The sequence below is a fragment of the Protomyctophum bolini genome, assembly GCF_963924005.1.
Source record: "Protomyctophum bolini genome assembly, chromosome: 16".
Taxonomy (NCBI): Eukaryota; Metazoa; Chordata; class Actinopteri; order Myctophiformes; family Myctophidae; genus Protomyctophum; species Protomyctophum bolini.
Window position 1 is genome coordinate 10,551,847 of NC_137877.1, and position 24,255 is coordinate 10,576,101.

Here is a 24,255-nt window from a genome sequence, read left to right on the forward strand (position 1 = left end):
GAGACTTGGAGGTCGGGGTTCAATCCCCGGCCGGGTCATACCAAAGAGAAAAAATGGGACCCAGTGCCTCCCTGCTTGACACTCAGCATCAAGGGTTGGATGTCCCTGCGACATACTAGCGTCATCTCCAGGGGGTGTACTTGTACATCAAGCTGCCTCACGCTACAGAAACAGGAGATAGGCTCCTGCCCTATGGACCTCATGGCTCGGCAAGGCTACTTACTTACTTACCAGACTTTGTGTCTATTAAGTGGAAAGTCCAAAGGAGAGAGCAAGCAGGGTGGGTGACCAGTCACTAGTGCCAATAGTAGAGCTGTGACACATTTGTGGTTAATTAGCCTTTGTGGTTAAATAGAAGCTCACCAAAGGAGTTTTCAGAGGGCCAAAGACTTTCTCTGTCTGTCTGTCTGTCAGCCTGCCTGCCTGCCTGCCTGCCTGCCTGCCTGCCTGCCTGCCTGCCTGCTTGACTGTCTGTCTTTCAGGCAGCAGGAACAGCTTAGGTTGAAACAGATGCCTTTTCCAGGCATCTTTGTTTTTACTTAGGAGCACCATGGAGCTGATATAAAAGCCTAGGCTAACATAAAACATAAGCCGTGAAATAAATGTTTTCAATATTTTGCAACATTATATGTTGCACATCAAATATGATTTGATGTGCATACAAAAGCTATACGGGAGAAAACACATTGTATTAATATATACCGGTATACTGTACTATATACATTATGAAATACATTTAAAAAACTCAATCATGGTTGCTGTTGAGCCTTCTGTATCTGATATATTTTAAAGCGGGCGCTTTTTTGTTGAAATATTCTTGTCCTTGGTTGGTGTTAGGAACATAATAAGCACTGTAACTGTAGTGAATCCGTTCCACTAAACAGACAGGTTGGCTGTGGGCATGAGGAGAGGCCTCAGTCCTTTTAAAAGCCCCGAGGCTACGACGAGTATATTGTAACCATACAGCTGCTTAGTTTTTCAAAGGCCACGCGAAAGCCACAAGCCACAACACAGCCCTGGCCCCGAGCCAAGAGTTATAGACCTATAGAAAGGCTAGGGACTCAGGGGCTCGAGGCAAGGACGGCAACACGTAGGAGGAGTTCATTTAAGAGGGCACTTATCCGTCTTTGTCCGGCCCACAAAGGCCGGGATTTAAACAAGGATTAAAGACTACAAAGGCCCGGCAGAGCCGACCGGCATGTAGACTTAAGGTGGTCACCGGTTCAATGTCTTCATTCGTGGTTATGCTGGTACAGCCCCCCTCCGCACCCGCTCCCAATGTTATCAACCGATAATCACCAGTAAGTTACTTAAGTTATCACTCGAATGCAATGGAGCCATGCAGCAGGCTCGCCTGGAGCCCACTGTGCATGTATACTGGCTGCGACTAGGAAACACGGAAGTGAAATGACTGTCGGGTGTCGGCGAAGCTAAAACATCGTGAAACAGACTTACATGGACTGATATATGTTTAGGAGGACTTACGTGGCCGGTTAAGAGTTAAGACTGAGGTTAGCTTTAGGGTTAGCCTCGGTACCCATGCAGGCTTTTATTTTCGTTCGCATTCGCATTTCGTTCATTTGCATGAAAAGCCTGGGCCTGCTCTAGGAGTGGGAGTGAACTACAGTGCAGAGGGGTGTCGCTTGAAATATGGTGACGTCAGTTTTCTCCGCTGTGAATATATCAGTGAATATATTATTCAGTGCAAGCTCTATGCGCTATACCCGCGCTGGCTGGGCCAGGCTAGGGTTATAGGGTTGGCTCGATTGCGTTCGAGTGATTCAAGTATTAACGCTTGATTTTCCTTACGAATCCGTTGCCCTCCACCACCACTTACCTCTCGGCCTGGTCACCCAGGGAGCCGATGAAGATGGCAAAGGCGTTGACCTGCGGGTCGGACGTGAGCACGCGGGCGAAGCGCTCGGGCCGGATGCCGTAGCGCTCCAGGTTGGCGTCGCTCAGCACCACCACGAAGCGCTCGTCCGCCTCCTCCCGCGCCAGCTCCTTGATGCTGGCGTCCGTGCCCTCCAGGGTGAAGTCCCCGCTCATGCAGAACTGAGAGTGGGCGTGCATGGTCTGTAAGAGAGGAGGAGGAGGAGGAGGAGGAGGAGGGGGGGGAGGAGGAGGAGGGGGAGGAGGAGGAGGAGGAGGAGGAGGAGGAGGAGGAGGAGGAGGAGGAGGGGGAGGAGGAGGGGGAGGGGGAGGAGGAGGAGGAGGGGGAGGAGGAGGGGGAGGAGGAGGAGGGGGGGGAGGAGGGGGAGATATGCAGTAGACTATTATTATATTTCACACTAGCGGGGTGAAATAGTTATTGCACGGGTGAAATAGGGACAAAGTACTTGGAAGCCAATCTATGATAGCCTGGCTTGGCCAGACTTATACGTATACACTGAAGCTTCCTCCCCGCGGGAAGGAAGCGGGGAGGAAGCCAGGCTAAATCTATGATGTCAGTACAGCACACAGCAGACGCACCCACGTGGAGATCATTTGGGGATCTCATCGATGACGAAAATCATTGGCTTGTTAAACATATACTGTACCTTGAGGACCTTGAGTCTGTGCTTGTCATTCTTGGGGCTCTTGTCTGTCGTGACCAGCTCGATGTCATAGCCATCCCCTGAGTGACCCATGATGTCATACTGCAACAGGAGGAAGAGAACAAAGAGAGAGAGACGTGAGACAAAAAGAGAACAAAAATGTCTGTCGTGAATACCATTTCAGACTTATTCTTGCATTACCCTCTCTCAGAGACAAATGGAGTACAATACTGAAAGTAAAGAGAAGTCCTGCAAGCCAGTAGAAAGTAGAAGGGCTCGCCTGTGCTCAACAGGGACAACTTGCATCAGAAAAGATATAATAACTGCACCCAAATAAAAATAAACTGGAACACTCGACTGGTCTGCATGTTTGAGGAAGACGAAAGTCGAAACGTCAGTCACCTCTGCAAAAACAATAAAGAATGTGCAGACCAGTTTATTTTATTTGGGTAGTCTCCTGAAGTGCCCAGGTATTATATATTTTCTGATACCGTTTTTTTACTGTCTACAGCAGTAATTCTCAAGAGTTATAGTCCGATCCCCTAGGGTTCTAGGGGATGAGGAGCAGATTGCAGAATGATACATGCAAAACATTTTGAAACATCTTGAAAAATCGTGACAAATTTGGAATAATTTGGAAAAGTTCACATACTGTATTGAACAACACAAATCTTCACACAAAATCCTTTTAGATAGGGGTTCATGGCCAATTAAATGTCCATTTGTTGGTCCTTGACTTTAAAATGGTTGAGAACCAGGTTTACAGTATATTATTAACCCTTTCAAACATGTACGGTATAGTACTGTACATGCTTCCTGTAGACCAGGGGTGGGAAACCTTGACGATGGAGAGAGCCACTATATTTCCACAGTCACTCCACAGGCAGGGCCGCATTGCATATTACTGTCGTAGCAGTAATATAATGTCGTACCGTACAAGCTCAAGACGTGTCGCAGATCAGCTATTTTTGCAATGTTTGAATTGAAATCCAGAATTTATCTTTGCTATTTTTCAATTGGAATTCTGAAAAGTAAAACAATTTTAAATTTTCAAATCCCTTTCATTTTAGTTATCTTAACTCTATGAACTAAATACAAATCCATTGGACATAAAAAAAAGACAATAACATTTAAATACTACTCCTTGTCTTAAGCTACTAAGTAATTAAAGAGGGTCGTGTTTGCATGTTTGGAATTCGAACAGCTGAAATCAATAATAGTACAGTATCAGTGAATTCTGAAATTAACCCGAGGGACACATTAAGTGAAGGTGGGGGGCGGCCGCATGTATGCTGTCAGTGTACTGTAGACCATCTTGTCAGAGAGGTGACTTACATAAGAGCAGATCAGACAAGGGCAGGCATGCACTGACTGTGTGCTCAGCTCACTCCCAGGGCTCAGATTCTGCGAGTTATTTCTGATAAGGGCAGTTTTGACTGGCGTGGTTGAAAGAGTATGTGACCGCGGCGCGCATCTCCCTGAAGCATATATACGCGAGCGCCTTCTCTCTATTTCACATTGGCTGTTAAGTGTCCGGTAAACAGCAGGCGGATTGATGTCCGTAATAGATACGGCGCGACGTGTCAAAGTGCCGGTTGTATAAAGTCTGATGTCGCCTAGTTTATAAGTGCATAAAAAGTGCAAATATAGTTAACATGCATTGGTGTGGATTTTGAATGTCTTGTGTCATCAGTTGCAGTTATGTAAGATGTACCGTATTGTGCAAGGAAAGCAGTTTCGATGAGCTGCAGTATGTATGTGCGTGTATGCATTTCTGAGTGCATGTATGTGCATCCGTGTGTGTGCTGTGAGTGTGTGTGTGTGTGTGTGTGTGTGTGTGTGTGTGTGTGTGTGTGGGGGGGGGGGGGGGGGGGGGGCACTGATATGTGATCAGCAGTAGGTTGGGTAGAGTGTCACTAAGGGGCCAAGAAGTCTGTCTCCCTCCAACCCTTTCTGCATACACTCACGACTTTCTCTTTCCACATCTCTCTCTCTCTCTCTCGACCCTTCACTGTATCTATCAATCTTATGTAATAATGTGTTTATTACTTGCGCAAGCAGAACAACCATAAGTAAAATAAATCAATTGAAGCAGGAGCAATCATGGTGAAAAATGTTCTGGAGCATTCCTTTGAACTGACAATCGAAGGATGGCAGGGAGCTCAGTTTTAAAGAGTTTTGGAGTTCAATTCCACGAAGTTGGGCCATTGACAGAAAAAGCTGTCTTGCCCAACTCTGTCTGGGTCTGAGGAACCTTGAGCCTTAAGGAATCACTAGAGCGGGTCTGATAGGTGCTATTGTTCAGTTCCATCATGGAACAAATATAGTCAGGGAGCATCCCAGCAATGGCTTTATATATGAATAGGTGCCAATGCTTATCTCGCCTCTCAGTCAGAGAGGATAAACCGGAGTTATCATAAAGTGCACAGTGGTGGGTACCATAACTATCACCGGTAGTCCACCGTAAGGCAGAGTGGTGCAGTGTCTAGCCGCTTTAAAAGTGAAGGAGCAGCAGACCTATAAATAATGTCCCCGTAGTCCAGGAAATTTAAAAGAAAGTTTATCGTCAAGCCAGATGCCAAGATATTTATATTCAGAGACCCTCTCAATCGTGGATCCATCTGAGGAAGTACACCATCCAAGTCAATATTCATAGCCCTAGAAAACAGCATACATTTAGTTCTCATCCTGGAGAGTATTAAAAGCAAGCTGCAGGTTCTTAACGGCAACCTCAACTGAACTGGCAACACAATATAAAACTGTGTCGTCCGCGTAAAGACAATCCTTCAGAGTGGAAACAATATTATTAAAATATAATATAAAAAGTACAAGCCCTAAATCCGATCCCGGTGGGACCCCTGAACAAACAGGCAGGTTTGCGTGCATGGTCTGGTCTGTGTCATTGTCCTTGCAGTTGATGCCCACCGAGAGAATGACTTCTTCTACCCTGGGGTGAACCTCCGCCTTTTCCAAAACCTTGGTCGCCCCAGGGTAGCTGTCTATCTGTAAATCAGTGTGGTGTGATGGTGGGATTCTATTTAGATTGGAGTCCCCCAAGATGGCCACCGGCTTTCGGACCAAAAAATGTATGTATGTATGTATGTATGTATGTATGTCTGAAACGGCAATCAGAGTCCCGATACGTGCACGTGGTAATAACCCCATTTTAAGTCATAGTCGTCCGTCCTATTGAGCAGCCTGTGTGATAGTCACTCGTAACCGGCCAATAGTCCCATCGAGGCGTCCCAGAGGGACGGTGCAGGTGCAGATGGAGCCTTCCCGTCCTTGACCAACAGCCTCCTACCTGACATGATGGCCGTTATAAGATGTTGATATATTGATTTTGTACTCATATTTAGGGCCCCAAATCATACCCTAGAAAGCACTAGTGTCTATTTAAAACATAGGTTTTTTTTTACTGGGGAGTCAGATTTGACAGCAGAAACTGCCTGTCATAATTTGCACCCCCTCCCTATCTAATTATTAGACAGTATTAGGATGTTGATATTAATTTTGTATTCATTCTTAGGGCCCCAAATCACACCCTAGAAAGCATGGGTGTCTATTTAAAAATAATAATAATGGGATGCAAGTTGGCACCTCGACAGAGTGCATTTCCAGTTATTATTGGTCTCTGGAGACTGAAGGCCGCTACTATGCTGTGTCTAACCAAGATGTGCTGCTTCTGTCTCCTCAGGATTGTTTAACATGTTAAAAACCTGTCTTTCACTCAGTGTTGCATCTCATCATCTCTCCTCCTCTGCCCTGTCCGTGTGTACAACTGAGAGCAACAGCAGAAGATGCAGATTATAGACAAAGCTGGCAGGGGAAGATCAAAAGATCCAGCAGCACCAACCACTGTACTCCATTCACACTAATGACAGAGTGGTTGAACGTGAGCAAAAACATGGCTGTCAATAGTAACTGTCATCGGCTGGTTGACCTGGTTGCAAAAGAAACATGTTGAAAGTACTGGGAATGTAAAGGCATGAACTAGAGGTGGCCAGTTGTCTGTTGAAATGTCTTGGGGTCGTTCAGACTAGAGTGACAGGGTCAAGGACGGCAGTCTACAAGACAGGGTAAGGCTAAGTTCTGGCAGTGTTTGAAATGTTGACTGGTAGTCAGTACATGATCCGTGTAAGGACAAGATCAAGGGGGAGCAGCTGATAGGGGTGATACTCTACGTTGAGTGGAGACAGCTCAGCGGTATGGGGAGTCATGGAGGGTCATAAATGTGTGGGTGCAAAAGGTCAAAGGAGGGACAAGACTGCATGCAGTCCACAGTCAGGGAGAGAGAGTGACCTCCTGCTTAGAATATCATACTGTAGGTACAATGCTGACAGTAGATGAAGCCGAGGAGGAATTACACGAAACATACAAAAAATATTGATGATGGAAAACAGGGGAAATGTGTTAAGCCCCGACGGCATTACCAATGAATTGCCATTTGGTTGACATCATCATGAAAAATGACATGCTTGACATGGTCTCTCTCCCCAACACCATCCCAGTGCCTACATATGAAGATCTCTCAAAACCAGACAACTATCCCTGACATCAGTCTTACACTGATGTGTACTGTACTGTACTGTATCACTTCAAAGATGTGATATGATAATTAATCTCTCAAGAAAGGTTCAGCTAACAGCAGTAGCAGGATCTGTCGGATCCACAAGATCATTGAGGAGGTGAAGAAGAAAAACCTGTGCTGTATTTTGACATTTGACTCAATACATCATCATAATTTTTCGACCGCGGTCGAGATCATGGATTCCACAATGCAACGCCAGACTTCCTGGTCCTTCATTGCCACCCCCAGTTCCTGCCTACTGAAGCATCTGTCCCTAGCGATGACATCAGGGAACGACAGCTTTCTACCTCTGGTCCGCCCTGAGGCAGGACTCCAGAGAACTGAGAGAAGAAGGGAAGATATAAGCTCATTGTCAGCTCTGTAGCAGTGGCCGGCAAACTGCGCTCTTCTGGATCGGACTAGTGAAGAAACACGGGGAAGGTTGCCGTATATTAGATTAGTCGATGGGTGGCTCTTCCAAGACAGATTTTGCGCTCTCATTAAAAGGCGGGTGTAAGTGCCATCCAACCGTTTCTCTTGTTTCTTTGAAAGTGTCCATGTCTCTAACTACTCTCTTACTAAGCTGGGATGACCAGATCTTATGCATGCCTTTGCAGGGTGACCAGGCCATACCCTTCCTAGTTATTTTGGGAAGAAGATATAATGGAACTTTGGGTTCCTATTTATAAAAGAGACAAATATACAGCATGGGGAAATAATGGGAATACTGTAGGTAGCACCAGTTAGTTGACTTCCTCTTTGTGCAGGGATGTTTGACAGTGGAGCATCACTTTCTGCATAGGAGAAAACTTTATTTGAAACAATGTCAATTGACTTTAGTTCTCTTTTCTATTTCCCTCTGCGTAGGAGAAAACTTCATTTGAAACAATGTCAATTGACTTTAGTTCTCTTTTCTATTTCCCTCTGCGTAGGAGAAAACTTCATTTGAAACAATGTCAATAGACTTTAGTTCAAATTTATATTTCCCTGGAGAATTGTACACTTCCCTTCTGTTACTGTACAACTGAAGGTACAGTATACAGTTGTTTAAATGTACAGGATAATAACTCAGTAACATCACTTTATTTGCTTGAATAAAGTGTGGTGCATTGAACTACAACCTTCAGACAATTATTTGTCAAAATAATATTATAGCCTACATACACAGAATGTAACAGTATAGTGCAGTATGCAGTACAACAACTGTATTTTAAAAACATGTATTTACATAATAAACTTCTAACTAGTTGTACTCTGATGTCAAATAGTCTAGAAATGTATCATTTTGAAATGGAAAATGTGAAAATGTCATAGTTTGTAACGAGTAGATTCAGTTCATCTCAGTCTACAATTTATGGTACAAGTCAAGAGCTCAGCTGATTTTGTGGTTTCTGAGGCCTGGCCCACTGGATGGTTGCTAGTGGTGATGATGATTTATTGTATTTTAGTAACTTGCATCAAAGGTGCCCAGCCTTAGACACTGTACAATGTACACTCACATGCTCATAGAGTTGGCATTGCAAAATACCACACAACATCAATAATAATCCTAACTAGGAAAGTGCGCTCCTCGGAGTGCAGATCCATGCCAGGCTTCGTACCACTAATCCCACTGCCTATGCCAGCAAATTATGCTAATCGTTTAGTTGGTACTGGCAATGTAGTGAAAATGTGGCTTTGCTTGGGATTTAAGTAAATTAATTAAGTGGTTAATGGTCATTGTGGTCTCTCCAAACATGCCTGACAAGTAGAAACTAGAACTGCACTCTGTCAAGTGCCAACTTGTGCGTTGCACACTAGTAGGCCATTTACTGCGCAAGCAGAGTGCGCAAGTTGGCACCCGACAGAGTCCCAACTTGTAACTTTCAAATATTCTTTGAAATGTAGCATATACTGCCTATTATAACTTTTATGGTAGGCGTGGTCGGCTGGACCGAAAGTGGTATGTATGCATGGTAGGCGTGGTTATAACTGGCTGTCGATGGTGACGTAATTAAGATATGTTTCAATATTGGTTGGGTAACAGGTAATGTACTGTATGTATGTATACATGTATGCAAATTGAAAGTAGTATACTGTGGTCGGCTGGACCGAAAGTGGTATGTATGTATGGTAGGCGTGGTAGGTATATTCTATGACTTATAATTGGCTGTTGATGATGGTGACGTAATTAAGATATGTTTCAATGTCGGGTGGGTAAAAGTTAATGTGTGTATATGTATAAGTCACCATCAAAAGCCGATTATAACCACACCTACCTTACATACATACCACTTTTGGTCCAGCCGACCACAATACTTGCGCGCTCTGCTTGCGCAAGTAATGATTCAGATTCGGATGGCTGCGTGGGTGGGGGTGATTTAAGCAATATGACACGAGAGGGTGTGGTTTAACGTGATTATTGCCACGACAGTGATGCGGTCAGGAACGAGACGCAGTCGAGTTCCGCAAGCATCACTGAAGTTTTTTAATGACAGATGACCACAAATGTCCCAAGAAACTAGCTAGCCTATAGCCACCAAGTTTGCTAGCGCTCTGGTAAAACAGAGCAGCTGAATTCTTTGTTTTGATTAGGTGGTGAATGGTGCTGGTTAGATCCACGTCTAGAAGCCGTTTCAACCAATCAGATTGCTTCCTGGAAACGACCCGTTGTAGAATTTACCTTGAACTTGTGCTCGTAGCTCTCCAGCGCCTCCATCACCATGCACACGGCCTCCATGGAGCGCTCCAGCCTGCCGTCCACTCCGTTGAAGCGGTACATGCTACCGGACACATCCACCAGAACCCGCAGCCGCTTGGGCTTCTGCTGAGGACTGCCGGGCTGCACACACACACACACACACACACACACACACACACACACACACACACACACACACACACACACACACACACACACACAACATGTGGTGGTTGGACACATTCAAACATGAACACATGAGACACATCAGTCAGGCTCTAGTTAGCTGTGTTAGATAGAGATACCTCATGTTCTTATTTAATACATAATACAATTACATTTTAATTCTATTTACATCTGTGTGTCTTGACTTGATTGTTTACTTCAGAGTTAAGTTACCACTGAGGATTTTACAGCGTACTTACTATGAAGTTGTTCATAGTTCATGAAAAAGACCAAAAAATACTCCGCTGTGCCATGACAAAACAAAATGTTTCGCTTTTTGTCTTCTTTTGCGGAAAGAAGTAGAGTTTAATTCCATAGTGTGCAAGTGAAAAATAGCATTAAATACATTGCATTTGCTGTGGTTGGGATTTCAAGGAAGGACACAATTATTTCATCATACACCTCCCAGAAGCCTTCAGGGCAGACCAAAAATATTCACCACTACCGGGGTAACTGAGGTAAAAACACAAACATGACATGCATATTTTGGCTGAAGTATGTATACCATGTGTGGGAACTGTCTGTGTGTGTGTGTGTGTGTGTGTGTGTGTGTGTGTGTGTGTGTGTGTGTGTGTGTGTGTGAGACGAGAGAGAGAGAGAGAGAGAGAGAGAGAGAGAGAGAGAGTATGTGCGTGTTTTCATTGGAACTTGTGAGACGACTAGAAATCGTGTGTGATCCAGACCAGAAGAATTGGAGGGTGTAATAATAATCACACACCACTGGAATGTACCTTCTGACAGATAAGGTCAACAGTATATGTGTGTGTGTGTGTGTGTGTGTGTGTGTGTGTGTGTGTGTGTGTGTGTGTGTGTGTGTGTGTGTGTGTGTGTGTGTGTGTGTGTGTGTGTGTGCGTGTGTGTGTGTGTGAGAGAGAGAGAGAGAGAGAGAGAGAGGGGGAAGGAAAAAACTGCTTTTGAGTTAAAGTAGCCTGAGAGTTGTCAAGGTCAAGGACGCGCGAGCGCACACGCCGCACACGCACACACACACACACACACACACACACACACACACACACACACACACACACACACACACACACACCTGCCTACCTCTGGGTCCAGCTCTCCCCTGCGTTTATAAATGGCCTTTTCTCCGGTGAGTCCGTCAATAATTTTGGCGTCGTCCAGGTCTCCCAGTGCTTGGTTCTTCAACCACTGTCGCTCCTTCCCTTTGGCCTGAATCAAACAAACAAACACAAGTCGCCTTATTATTTATCTCTGTACCTATTACAGGCAAACAAAATAACTCAGATCTTATGTTGTACTTACTTTAAATCTGTCATATTAACCAAGGAATATCAAGGGGTCTCGGCCCCCATGAGGAATTGGACCTGAATGTATATATTCGCCTCGCTTTGTCCCGCACCAGGTGGTGCCGCGCCCGTTCGCGCAATTCTCGTCTTGTCTTTGTATGTAATCGCATCCAAGTCTGGCACCTTAACAACTATTTTTTCCTCACTGTCCGGGGCGGGGGGTGGTGGACCGCGTTGCCTGTCCACTTGTACACATGTGCAGATCAGGGATTGAAATGCTAATCTGGGTGCTTGTAACAAGACAACTCACCCCGTTTCTGTTTTCCTCCCAGAATTTTCCCCAGTGAGGGGTGGGAGAGGCTGGACAGCAGACGGCTGGACTTTGAATTTCTCTAACTATAAACTTTCATAACAGACAGCCTAAGTACAAATATAATTTATGAAAAGCTATACTACAGTGACGTCTGTTCACAGAAGTTGTTGTAGGATATGTGGGGATTATCTGACGAGGTACCATTTGAGTGGGCAAAACCTTACATATACTAAATAATACTAAATTGTTTATAGGGTCAATATAAGTAAAATAATATAGCCTTTCCACAGGAGTATCTTTTTATATTTTTCCAAAAAGAATACAAACAGCCAATAGCATATTACAAAGTTATTCCCCTCACTGGTGAAAAGTCTGGGAGGAAAAACGGGCAAGCACCGGGGTGAGTTGTCCAGTATTCTTTTCACCTGCCAGGTAGGTAAGGGTATGCATGCATACAGTACTGTACTCTGCTTAGGCTTCTTGTTCACAATGAAACCACCACCAGCAAGAACACCCTGGCTGGAAACAGCGATGCCATGCCAGCCTGCCGTTGAAACCTTCCGCCGTCCCAGTGACAGAACACACACAGCACCTGCCGAGGCGGACAGGACTAGCCTGCAATCATGGCATTTAAACATGCTCTTCTGTTTATAATCTAAACACTGTGACACGTTTAAAAAGTGTTACAAATAAGTGTTTAGAACCTAATCGCTTGAGTTTAGTGTGAAACGAAAACATTTCGACCTCTGCTCGCGCACATACACACACACACACACACACACACACACACACACACACACACACACACACACACACACACACACACACACACACACACACACACACACACACACACACACACACACACACACACACACACACACACACACACAGGAAAACAATAGAGACATGACAGCAGTGTCTTTCTAGTGTCCCATTCCCATCCTCCTGCAGGGTGAAAGACGAAGAAGCTTTACTTTCTCCTCTTCCCTTCATCTGTTCCCTGAGGAGGAAGGAGTTGCCGGAAAAAAAAGGACAAGGAACAAAAGAGGGAACACGATCCGGCCCTCTCCACCTTCACAACCTTTGGTTAAACGCAGCACCTTTACAAAAGGCAGTGTGACAGCAGGTGAAGTCTTTGGTGTTTTTTTCATCACGTGGTTTTGTTTCATATAAAGCCCTTGAAATAGTGTTCCACAGTTTACACTTCATGTTACCCAGAACAGGTAGAGGTGTTTTTGTATGCCTTCACCGTCGAATAGCACTGACATCTCCAACAATGGGCCTACTGTAGGTCTATAGAGACCACATAGCACTAACATCTCCAACAATAGGCCTACTGTAGGTCTAGAGACCACATAGCACTAACATCTCCAACAATAGGCCTACTGTAGGTCTAGAGACCACATAGCACTAACATCTCCAACAATAGGCCTACTGTAGGTCTAGAGACCACATAGCACTAACATCTCCAACAATAGGCCTAGGTCTAGAGACCACATAGCACTGACATCTCCAACAATAGGCCTACTGTAGGTCTAGAGACAGCATGACAACATGTCGCGATGCAACGTGCAGTTGAAGAGAGATTTGCGGTAGAGATGCATGGAATCGGCCATAAAAATCGGTATTGGTATTTAACACCGATATTGATGATGCAGTAATAATGTGACCGCCCAATGGCTAAATTCTACATTTAATTTGTGCACTCATCTTATTCAGGAAAATATATTATATTTATTGATTGATTGAATACTTTAACACTTTTGGCCAAGCCCCTATAGGGCCTATAGGGTTGGTTCCATTGTGGTCCTCTGTATAATATCGGTCAGGATCGGTATCGGCAAATATGACCCTTCAAATAATCGGAGATCAGATCGTGCATCCCCATTTTGAAGACTTCCGAAAATGCTTCACCAATATCGACAAGACATGCCCAAGAGAGGGACACCAGGTTGAAACATGCTTAACCATGAAGACACATCGGCTGCATTTGCCGAGTCAAATAGTGGCCAATATATCAAAACTATAGGGCTGCGACTCGATTCATTAATTTGAAGTAATCAAAATGTATTGCATTTTTTTTATCACATATACATTTTACCTGAGAAGCTTTTTTGTTGGTTTGTTTGTTAAGTATAAAGTAGGAAAGAAGGATAGAGACTGAACTGGCGCGAAGCTCCTTATTTCATTTTTTTTTTTTAATCTTTTTCTTTTAATTTCCTTGTGTTTTCTTGTGATTTGAAATAGGTGAAGGGATGTAGTTGTCTGTATGTATATGCACAAAAAAAGGGAAAGAATGGGTCAAACAACAGTGCCATGAAACATGTGAGAAATAAAGAAATACATTTGAAACCGATGTATCAGTCTGGCTCTAAATAGGTCTCCCTGACACATGAGCTCAGAGAGTCTATAGGTGTGTGTGGTGTGTGTGTGCAAATAGTGTGTTTGTAAATGTGTGTTATACAATCAGCTCGTCACAATCCAGGTGAGTATCTACCTATATTGAGGCTCGCTGTGCAACGGGGCGAGTCACTGTGTGAACAATAACACGCGCACACGCATGCGCTCGCAGTGCACACGCACACACAACCTGATTTGCTTTCAAGTATACATGCATGGGTGGAAATGTGCCAAATTCATAGGGTTTTTTATTATCCATTTTGGCAAGTGTAATTCTACAGGATGAAAAGGCAGGATCCGGTGTTTATATCTGCACAATCCGGACAATTGTTGAAAGCTAAACAGCGTTGGGGTGGGGTGGGGGGGATCCCCCAGAGCGGTTTACAGAGGAGGATAAAACGATACTGTATCAGTTCATTGGGGGCTTGCCAGCTTGTGTGTGTGTGCTTGTATGTGTGTGTGTATGTGTGTGTGTGTGTGTGCGTGCGACGGACCGTGCATGCATGATCCCGTGAATCACTCTCCAGGTATGATAAAAAAAAATAACCCATGACTTCATTGTCAGTCCCTCCTCACTGATTGTGCGGTTATTATCATCGTCGTCTTTACAGCGCGACGACAGAATGCGTGTTATTATTTTTTCTTGTTCTCTTTAACGAGGACAAACACAAACAAAGAGCCACTCTCATGTTCAAAGCCATGGGCTTACACACACACCTGGATGCACATGATGCTAACGCACAGCCTCACTTCACACCTGGAATGGGGAATAATAGAGACAGGCTTTACGCTGACTGCTGCTCTATAATAATCTATTTCCACATACTACAACATTTTCCACTCTTGTCACGTGCACAAACAACACACACACACACACACACACACACACGCACACGCACACGCACACGCACACGCACACGCACACGCACACGCACACACACACACACACACACACACACACACACACACATGTACACACACACACACACACACACACACACACACACACACACACACACACTCCCCATAGACCACCAGACAAAGGGAGGAAAATCAAATCTAAACTACAGTATAACAGAGACAATCCAACATTGTGCATTTCCGGCCACACCCCCTGCCCAGAGAAGTTCATCTGATCAGCCAATCACGTTGCTCCCGAGGGACAGCACCCCCTCTTTCCTGTCCAGTGTCCACGTGTGGGGTAGACCGAGGTCAACTAATTACCATCTTGCGTCGTTTCCATTCCGGGGGCCATTGTTCTCTCTCGGCCTACAGTATACCGAACGTCCAGTTGTGTTGATCATGTACAGTAGAAACTACTGTACTTATCTGACTGTGACCTAACGTCTTAACCCATTGGGCTAAAGGAGACGGAATGTGATGTACCCTGATTGATAGCTGGAAACAACTTCTTTAAGCATTATACTGAAGAGAAAACTTTCACGCACAAATAATGTTAATGTTTGCACGTGTGTGTGTGTGTGTGCTGTTGTTTTGGAATAAGCTTTGTGCTGCTCTTGTTAAGCATTTAAAATTATGTATTCTGCCCAAAAACATCCAATCCTGCTGGATTTGGGTGAAGTTAGTTAGTTAGTTATTTTTAGTTAGGCATTTTTTGAAAATGTTTATGTATTCATTTTATTGTCATAGAATGAGCACACCTGGAGATTAAATGTACGGTAGATTATTATGTTATTGCGTTACATATTCGTTTATGGCCCCAAACAAATGTTCATTATCTGAAGATTTGTTGTCTTATTGTCTTATTTCATTTGAATTTTAGAATTTTCCATTTCATTTGAATTGAATAAGTGTTGTCCAACACATTAAATTCGTTAGCGTCTGCCATAGTAATTACAGAGAGGAGAGGACAGAGTGAGTCGATTCCCTCCGGGAGGCGAGAGGAGTGGGCTACTGCGAGGGGGTACTTTTGGACTAATGGAAACGGCAGATATTTTGGGTGCTGGGCCATGCAGTGTGATGTCATGTCGAAATCTACCATATCCATTTGGGAAACGTAGACGGTATATGTTTGATAATATCACAATTTTGGCACATTTTGTCATTTTCAATGTTTGTCTCAATTCGCCGATAACAGACTTTAATGCTAACGTTATTGCTAAGTTTATCTCAGAAACAGAGGAGTGGTTTACTCTTCTTGGACCAATCACAGTGCCAGCCGACGGTCCCGCCCCATCCGGGCTATGGGATCTCTGAACTCTACACACACTGCACTGGTCAGAGCACATAGAGCAGCCTGAGCTTAGATTATATATTAATAGAGACGGATACATATTTTAAACTACTGTTAAAGCTTCAAACGAGTAATGCACCATCTGCCATCATCTTGAGTTACTGTAGATAAATAACATCCCCTAATTAAAATCAGCTATGAGTGGAGAGGAACGTGAGCTATGGGAATCAAATTGAAGTTATGTTGTTCATGTAATGTTGTCGATATCCGAGCCGTGTCTCGGTGAACAGGCAATCTGAGATCTCAGCGTTTGGACCATGCAGATGGCGGCAAAAAGGCGATCTCGGCGGTAAATAAGTTAATGGTCAATCCTGAGTCAACGGTGACTTTACACTTGATATCATTACCTTAGTAAACATGGCCATAAATAAGTTTCGCATTCAGTGTCTAGTCATTTATCATGGTACTGTCCATTAAAATGTTTAATTTGATGCTAAAGTAGGAAATCATGACTTCCTGAAAGTTCATATAATAGCGCTGTCATTGGGCCCAAAAAAAACCCATAGCTCCATAGAGGTCCATGTATTTGGGCCCAACTTCACCTAGACTGTATTACCTTAATAAACATGGTCATGAATACTTTCTGCTTCCAGTCACTAGTTTAAAGTCTCATTTCTCATGTCATAATATTCTTGTTGGAAAATTATGGTCCCATTTATAAAAAAATGACCATAAAGTCGAGTATGTTCTGAGGGGCGTGGCTACCGTTGCAGTCTATGATCGGGACCACCGCGTTGTCCAAATTTTTCTTTACACCTTTTGACCTGTCTGTCTAGCATCAAATGTTGGATGAGTGAGAACTTTCTCAAGCTAAACGAGGATAAGACAGAAGTTCTCATAATCGGTTCTAGTGAGCAGAAAGAATCAATAATAAGCAGACTTGGTAACCTGACTGTAGAAAGTAACAGTAAAGTAAAGAACCTGGGGGTTATTATTGATTCTGAATTGAATTTCAATTCACACATTAATCATGTTACCAAGATTGCCTTTTTTCACCTTAGAAATATTGCACGAATCAGAGCCTATTTGTCCTTGGACGATGCAAAAACGCTAATCCACGCCTTTGTTTTTTCTCGGCTTGACTACTGCAATGCACTCTTTTCAGGACTGCCTAAGAAAACAACTGACAGACTACAACTTGTCCAAAATGCAGCAGCCAGAGTTTTAACTAGAACTAAGATGAGAGAACATATTACTCCAGTTTTGGCATCACTGCACTGGCTTCCGGTTGTTTTTAGGATTGATTTTAAAATTCTTTTACTTGTCTATAAAGCTCTCAATGGTCTCGCACCTTCCTACCTACATGACTGCCTGCCTAAATATGTCCCAAACCGCCCCCTAAGGTCTTCCACTGCCGGCCTGCTCGCTTTGCCAAAAAAAATGGCAACTAAAAAACACGGGGGAAGCAGCTTTTTGCTTCTACGGGCCGTCGGTATGGAACAAGCTCCCACTGTACCTTCGTCAGGCAGCCTCTGTAGACATTTTTAAAGCTCAGCTCAAGACCCACTTCTACAACATTGCTTTTAATTGATCTTTTATTTTTTTTTATTTTTTGTTATTCATGTCCTCACTGCATTACTGCTTGTTTTTAATGTTGTTGCCATGCTTTTCTTTTATCCTCCATTTCTCTGTAAAGCACTTTGAGCTGCATTTCATGTCATGAAAGGTGCTATACAAATAAAGTTTTATTATTATTATTATTATTACAGTCTATGCGGTGAAGACCCACATTCGCTGCCCTTCCACCCAATAGCAATAACCCTAACCCACTGTCAATGTACATAATATTATTCTCTGCTGCAGTGCCTTTGCATGCTCTCAGATAGACAACATGCCTGCAGTCTGTCTGTCAGTGGATGGAGGCTGACCTGTAAGCTGTCCAAGATGATGCGCAGAGACTGAACTTGTCTCCTCACCGCCTTGGAGAAGCGCTCGTATTGCTCTGCATCATATTGACTCATATCAATCTCCTTCAACCTGAGAGAGAGAGAGAGAGAGAGAGAGAGAGAGAGAGAGAGAGAGAGAGAGGGAGAGAGAGAGAGAGAGGGAGAGAGAGAGAGAGAGAGAGAGAGAGAGAGAGAGAGAGAGAGAGAGAGAGAGAGAGATTTTGAATTTGAAAAGCTCTTTATTAAAACCACATCTTTCTAATTCAGCCCATATTATTGGAAACTGGAAAAAGTGCCTTTCTGGGCACAGGTCTCCACCAGGAGGATAGGAGTGTGTGTGATGTTTGGCAAAATGTTTAGGAGTAATTGAACCCATTCTGGCCGGGAACCCCTTTTGGTGTCTTACCCCCTCAGGCCGGGAACCCATATTTGGGTTCTGTACAGTATGTACAGTATTCAAAAATGTAATTTGAAGTTTTTCAGAAAACTTAGGTCAGGCTTTAGAGGGCGTTTTTAGAATCGACCTTAGGCCTAAATGGGATAAACATGTTTTTGTGTGTGTGTGTGTGTGTGTGTGTGTGTGTGTGAGTGAGACAAGGCTTGGCCTGTTGTAGCGCCAACATGAGGCTGATTTGAAAACTGTCAAGTGGCATTTCTTCCTCAGCCTAGTGGGAATATATATACATGCACAGTTTCACCGCAATCGGACGCTGCGTTGAGTAGTATTTTTACAAAACGGGTACAAAGCGGGACTCAAGACACTGCCCCCGCTGCCACCCTTAGATCTCCATATATGGAGCTGACCTGTTCTGACATTCCATATGTTGATTTGACCTCATCAAACCCTGTACACTCAAGACATGCTCCATATATGGCCAGTACATAATTCATTCCATATGTTGATCTGACCCCCCATGCCAAAGCGCCAGCACTCGCCCAGCAGTCTGCCCTCACCTAGGCAGATGCGTGCACGTGACCTCGCCCTTTAGAGCCCTTTAGGGCGAGAACACTCAAGCCTTCCTTGACTTATATCAATGTATTTAGATGTTGTGTGTGTCTGTGTGTGTGTGTGTGTGTCTGTGTGTGTGAGTGTGTGTGTGTGTGTGTGTCTGTGTGTGTGTGTGTGTGTGTGTGTGTGCGTGTGCGTGCGTGTGTGTGTGTGTGTGAGTGAGTGAGTGAGAGAGAGAGAGAGCAACTGAAGAGAGGCAGGGATGAAAACAGTTTCCTATGAGCTCAGCACACCTGTGGCCAACTGAGACTGAGGTCACTGTTGTTAAGTACTAGAATTTCGCCGGCCTTTGGCCGGCGAATCCTAGTTACATTGCAGCACAATATGGGAAGAAGGAAATTGCGAGTTGACAGACTCCACTTCATGTTTCAGCTGTGTTTTTAAACTCAGTAGTGTGCCCTGCACATGTAGTAACGGATGGGTTATAAATTATTATAATAACAGAAAGTGGTTTTTATTTCTCATAAATACGCAAACATGGTGAAACAACTACAGTCACAGAGAGCAGTGGCAAGGTAGCTGCTGCCTGCTAACGATGCAAACAACAGCCTTGCCTGTCGTGTGTGTGTGTGTGTGTGTGTGGGGGGGGGGGATAGCACTAATTTTCGACATTTTACTGTGTCATAAATATTTACATCTGTAGCCTATATTGTGATTACATTTGACCGTACATTTGACTCTTGTGTTATATTCTTGTGAAATATTCAGTAAAGTATTGTGGTGAAATATTCACCCCAAGTTGATAAGATATGCAGAGAATATAATACCAAGAACCCCCAGTTTGAAATGCATTAGGCCACAGACCCCCATTTGATACCATTTGCTCTCTGGGAAAATCAGGGTCCATTTGGTTCCATTTGTATGCTCTTGGAGTATGATGACTGTGCTAACAGTATTATCATAAAATATGTCTCAGTTTGAAGATTAAAAAAAACATATTTCATATGTGTGAGCTTGTAAAGTAGAAGGTTCAACCTAGAGACAGTGTTGCCAAGTCTGATCATTATAAGCTACTTTGGACTTGTTTATCTATTGGTAGTCCTTGACATGGAAATGTTTGAGTTCCACTGCTCTGAAACAACATTAGACAACAAAGTGTGACAGTCAACACTATAATTGATTATTTTAAGACTAATTTCCGGACCATTTCTGATTTACCTACTTTGAACTGGCCTATTAACATTTTTATAGACCTGGTTGCTTGTTTCACTCTCACATCCACGATATGTGGCAACCCTGGTCCCTGGTTTGTTTTGGTTTGGTTTGCGTGTGGATGTTGTTTTGTGTTGCTTTAGCATCTTTAGCACAGTAGCTATCAGAGGCTGCAGCAGCTGCAAACGCAAGTTTCTGTCCCAGAAGCTCACGTTAGGTCTGCGCACACTGTACGTTGCTATGGCAAGCTGTCATCAAATGCTGCTAACGTTGTGGTCAGCACTGTTAGCATGTGTGCTATCAGGCAAAAGCTGAGATAGATATAAAACTACTGGCCAAAATGTCATACAAAACACAACACCTAAAATCGGAATGTTATAGTGACCTACAGACCATCATGATTTGCTTGCTGGACCTATAATTAATTTATTTGCATTAAATTGCCACTCGCCCATATAAATAAAAAGCAAGATGGCTGCCGATTGCGAGCAGAGACGGAGAGAGTAGTGACGTGTGAGCCGGGGGCGGGCCTCTGACAACAGCATGAACACAGGGCAGTGTTGCCAGGTTTGCGAATTGTAAGCGAGTTGTAGTGTGTGTAAGTAGCCTGGTTAAAAGGCCTTGTTTCTGCCCCTGTGGGGCAACAGCATAATGTCGACCAGTTTCTGTCAACTGCTTTTGGCACGTGATCAACTTAAGCATTGTTATATTAGATGAAGTACTGACTCTGTGTGTGTGCGTGTGTGTGTGTGTGTGTGTGTGTGTGTGTGTGTGTGTGTGTGTGTGTGTGTGTGTGTGTGTGTGTGTGTGGTGTGTGGTGTGTAGGTGTGTGTGGTGTGTAGGTCTGCGTATGTGTGTCTGTGTGTGTTTTCCCCTCCAGCCCAGGTGCGGTGTGCCCAAGGTGAGGTAATCACCCCGCTGTGCAGGTAGGTAGTAGCAATTCCTGACCCCACACATCGCGTGCACATACACACACATCGTGCACACGCACGCACGCGCGCACACACACACACACACACACACACACACACACACACACACACACACACACACACACACACACACACACACACACACGTCAGCACCTCTAATCTATGTACAAAGGGATGAAGCACGGCCCCTGCTACATGTGAGGGTGCGTGCGCGCGCGTGCACATTTTGTTATGGAGGGATTCTCGCCCAGATGCTTCAAGGCTCAGGTGACAAGTAAAGCGTGACCATAGCAGAGCTACAACTTAAAAGGGAGGGATTTGGTGTAGTTAGCAGCATTACCTGCAGTCAACCATTGAGCCCCTGTATCTCTGTGTGGGTGTGTGTGTGTGTGTGTGTGTGTGTGTGTGTGTGTGTGTGTGTGTGTGTGTGCGTGTGTGTATTACTATACGTGTGAGCACCACGAGTATATAGAATGTGAAATAGACATTTTTAGGTCCATTTTCCAGATCCACACAAGAAGAACGTTTTACAATTTGAAAGATTCAGGTTAGACGCCAAAAATGATAAGGATGGCATTCAAAAAATCACTGATTCGCGAAATGTCGATGTCCTCACGAGTATATATAGTAACACATGTGTACAGTATGGGTTTGTGCGTGTGCGTGTGTGTGTGTGTGTGTGCATGTGTGTGTGTGAGTGGGTTTGTGGTTACGTGAGTATGAAGCAGATCAGAGTGAGCATGTGTGTGTGGTACATTGTGTAGACTGCATGTGCATCAGCCATGCAATCAGCCAAACCCTGTTCTATTACATATCACACGCACGCACACGCACACACACACACACACACACACACACACACACACACACACACACACACACACACACACACATTGAATCATATCTTATGATCACTACACTGTTTGCAACAGGTGCGTGTGTTGACCCACATTGCACACTCACTGCTGGTGAAGCATGTACAATAGGCTTGCAAACTCTAGTCTAAATAATCAAAGTACCTCTCTTTTTTTTTTAATACCCGCCAGGATGAATTCATTAATTAATCTCGTACTGCCGGGATTTTCAACCCTTATTTTGAAGAGCTACCGGACGTTATATTGTTCTAGTGTGTGTGTTGTTGCCATAGAGCTATAATATATCTACAGAACTGATTGAGGAGCGATAGCTCCGCCCCCCGCTAGTCACTTCAATGGAAGTTGCTCAGTGGCGTTTTGAAGCCACGACGGGTGTACCCCTGGAGCGTTGATATGATTGGCTGGCTCCTATCGTAGTACCCCTCGATCTATCATAGCACCCCCTTGACAGCGACCATCACATTGTCCCAGAAATGCCATCTGGGACAATGAATTGGAGATAAATTGCGATTGAAAGAAATATAAATCGCTTTCGATATCGAAAAACGCGCTGCGACGCGCTGTGAGCTTGTAGAACATTTTTAACACAAATCTGGCAATATTTTTTAGATGTATAGGGTCCTTTTTGGACACATGCATTCATCTGTGTGTCCTTGACATGGAAATGTTACTGTGTGAGAATCACTGGGTTTAAACAACATTAGGAAACAAGCCCAAATAAGCAACTAAACTTTAGAAACAAGCGCAAAAATAAACTACCAATATTTACAAGCAACTTTACAGGAAAAAGTATTTTTAAGTCAAGGGGCATCATAGCAGATACCGCACTGAGCCCTTAATTAACATATGAACACTCCCCCCAATGCGTAAAATATGCTGGCGAGTCGTAACCCATGGTGGCGTTATGACCTAATTAGGACATAACGCCTGTATGGGCTCAGATCCATGCCAATATTATCTGTGTGTTCGTAAAAGAAAATGCGTAAAAAAACAATCCGTAAAAGAAAAATGCGTAAAAAAACAATCCGTAAAAGAAAAATGCGTAAAAAAACAATCTGTAAAAGAAAAATGCGTAAAAGTTACAGATGCTTTTTTTGGTTCCCCAGTGATATCACTGCCAATATTCACATGACGGCTGAGAGCCAATCACTTACGAACAGAAAAAAAGCCAACCTAAATTACGAATGCTTTTTTTGGTTCCCCAGTGATATCACTGCCAAAAATCACATGACGGCTGAGAGCCAATCACGTGAGGCCTTTTCCTCTACCCAATCAAAAAGCTCCATAAGTCTGCCTGGCAACTGAGGTTGCCATGTTTGTCTGGGGCTACGTTATAAGTATAAGTATAAGTTTATGAGTTACAAGTTTAGCTATATTATATCCATATCTTGTCTTAAAACAACCACTCAATGGCATTATTGACTAATTCATTATTTTATAATGATATATATATGATATATATATATATATATATGATATATGATAGCAGCCTCATCATACTATCATCATCATCACATCATCATATCATATCATATCATATCATATCATATCATATCATCATATCATATACTATATATATATATATATATACTATAATTAGTGAATCACTGCCTGCACCAATCGCTCCCACTTTTCACACGGGGGGGCAATATCGCACAACGGGCAAGGGCTAGTATAAAATAGTAATACATAACTTAAAAATATATATTTAATCTGGGACTGGGCTTTCCTGTCTATAGGTTTAGCTATATATCCATAATATCTTGAATTAAAACAACCAGTCAATTACACAAATTCGTTATTTTAGTAGCCTAAAATAAATAAAATAAATTCAGCTATATATCCAATATCCATATGATATTAAAACAATCGGCGAATAGGCTATATCCTAATTTCTGCACACAGGCATCATTATTTTCGTTCTGACGATTAAGTAAGGCATTGTATAATTTCACCACAGGGAGACGCTGTACGTCTTGCTCACTGTCTCATGGACACACCACCCGCACCGCGCCCCCCCCCCCCCAAGCTAAACTTGTAACTCATAAACTTATACTTATACTTATAACGTAGCCCCAGACAAACATGGCAACCTCAGTTGCCAGGCAGACTTATGGAGCTTTTTGATTGGGTAGAGGAAAAGGCCTCACGTGATTGGCTCTCAGC

At 43.6% G+C, this 24,255-nt stretch overlaps 1 protein-coding gene across 1 annotated transcript in view; it reads right to left on the minus strand.

Annotated features, from left to right (window-relative positions):
- vwa8 (von Willebrand factor A domain containing 8) overlaps nucleotides 1–24,255 on the minus strand; it is a 120,576-nt gene that overhangs the window by 2,936 nt on the left and 93,385 nt on the right. The window contains exons 40-44 of the mRNA XM_080786562.1: nucleotides 18,104–18,212; nucleotides 11,063–11,188; nucleotides 9,770–9,928; nucleotides 2,541–2,639; nucleotides 1,838–2,076 (exon numbers count right to left, since the gene is read on the minus strand). Coding sequence (XP_080642688.1) covers nucleotides 1,838–2,076; nucleotides 2,541–2,639; nucleotides 9,770–9,928; nucleotides 11,063–11,188; nucleotides 18,104–18,212 — 732 coding nt within the window. The remainder of the gene's footprint in view (nucleotides 1–1,837; nucleotides 2,077–2,540; nucleotides 2,640–9,769; nucleotides 9,929–11,062; nucleotides 11,189–18,103; nucleotides 18,213–24,255) is intronic.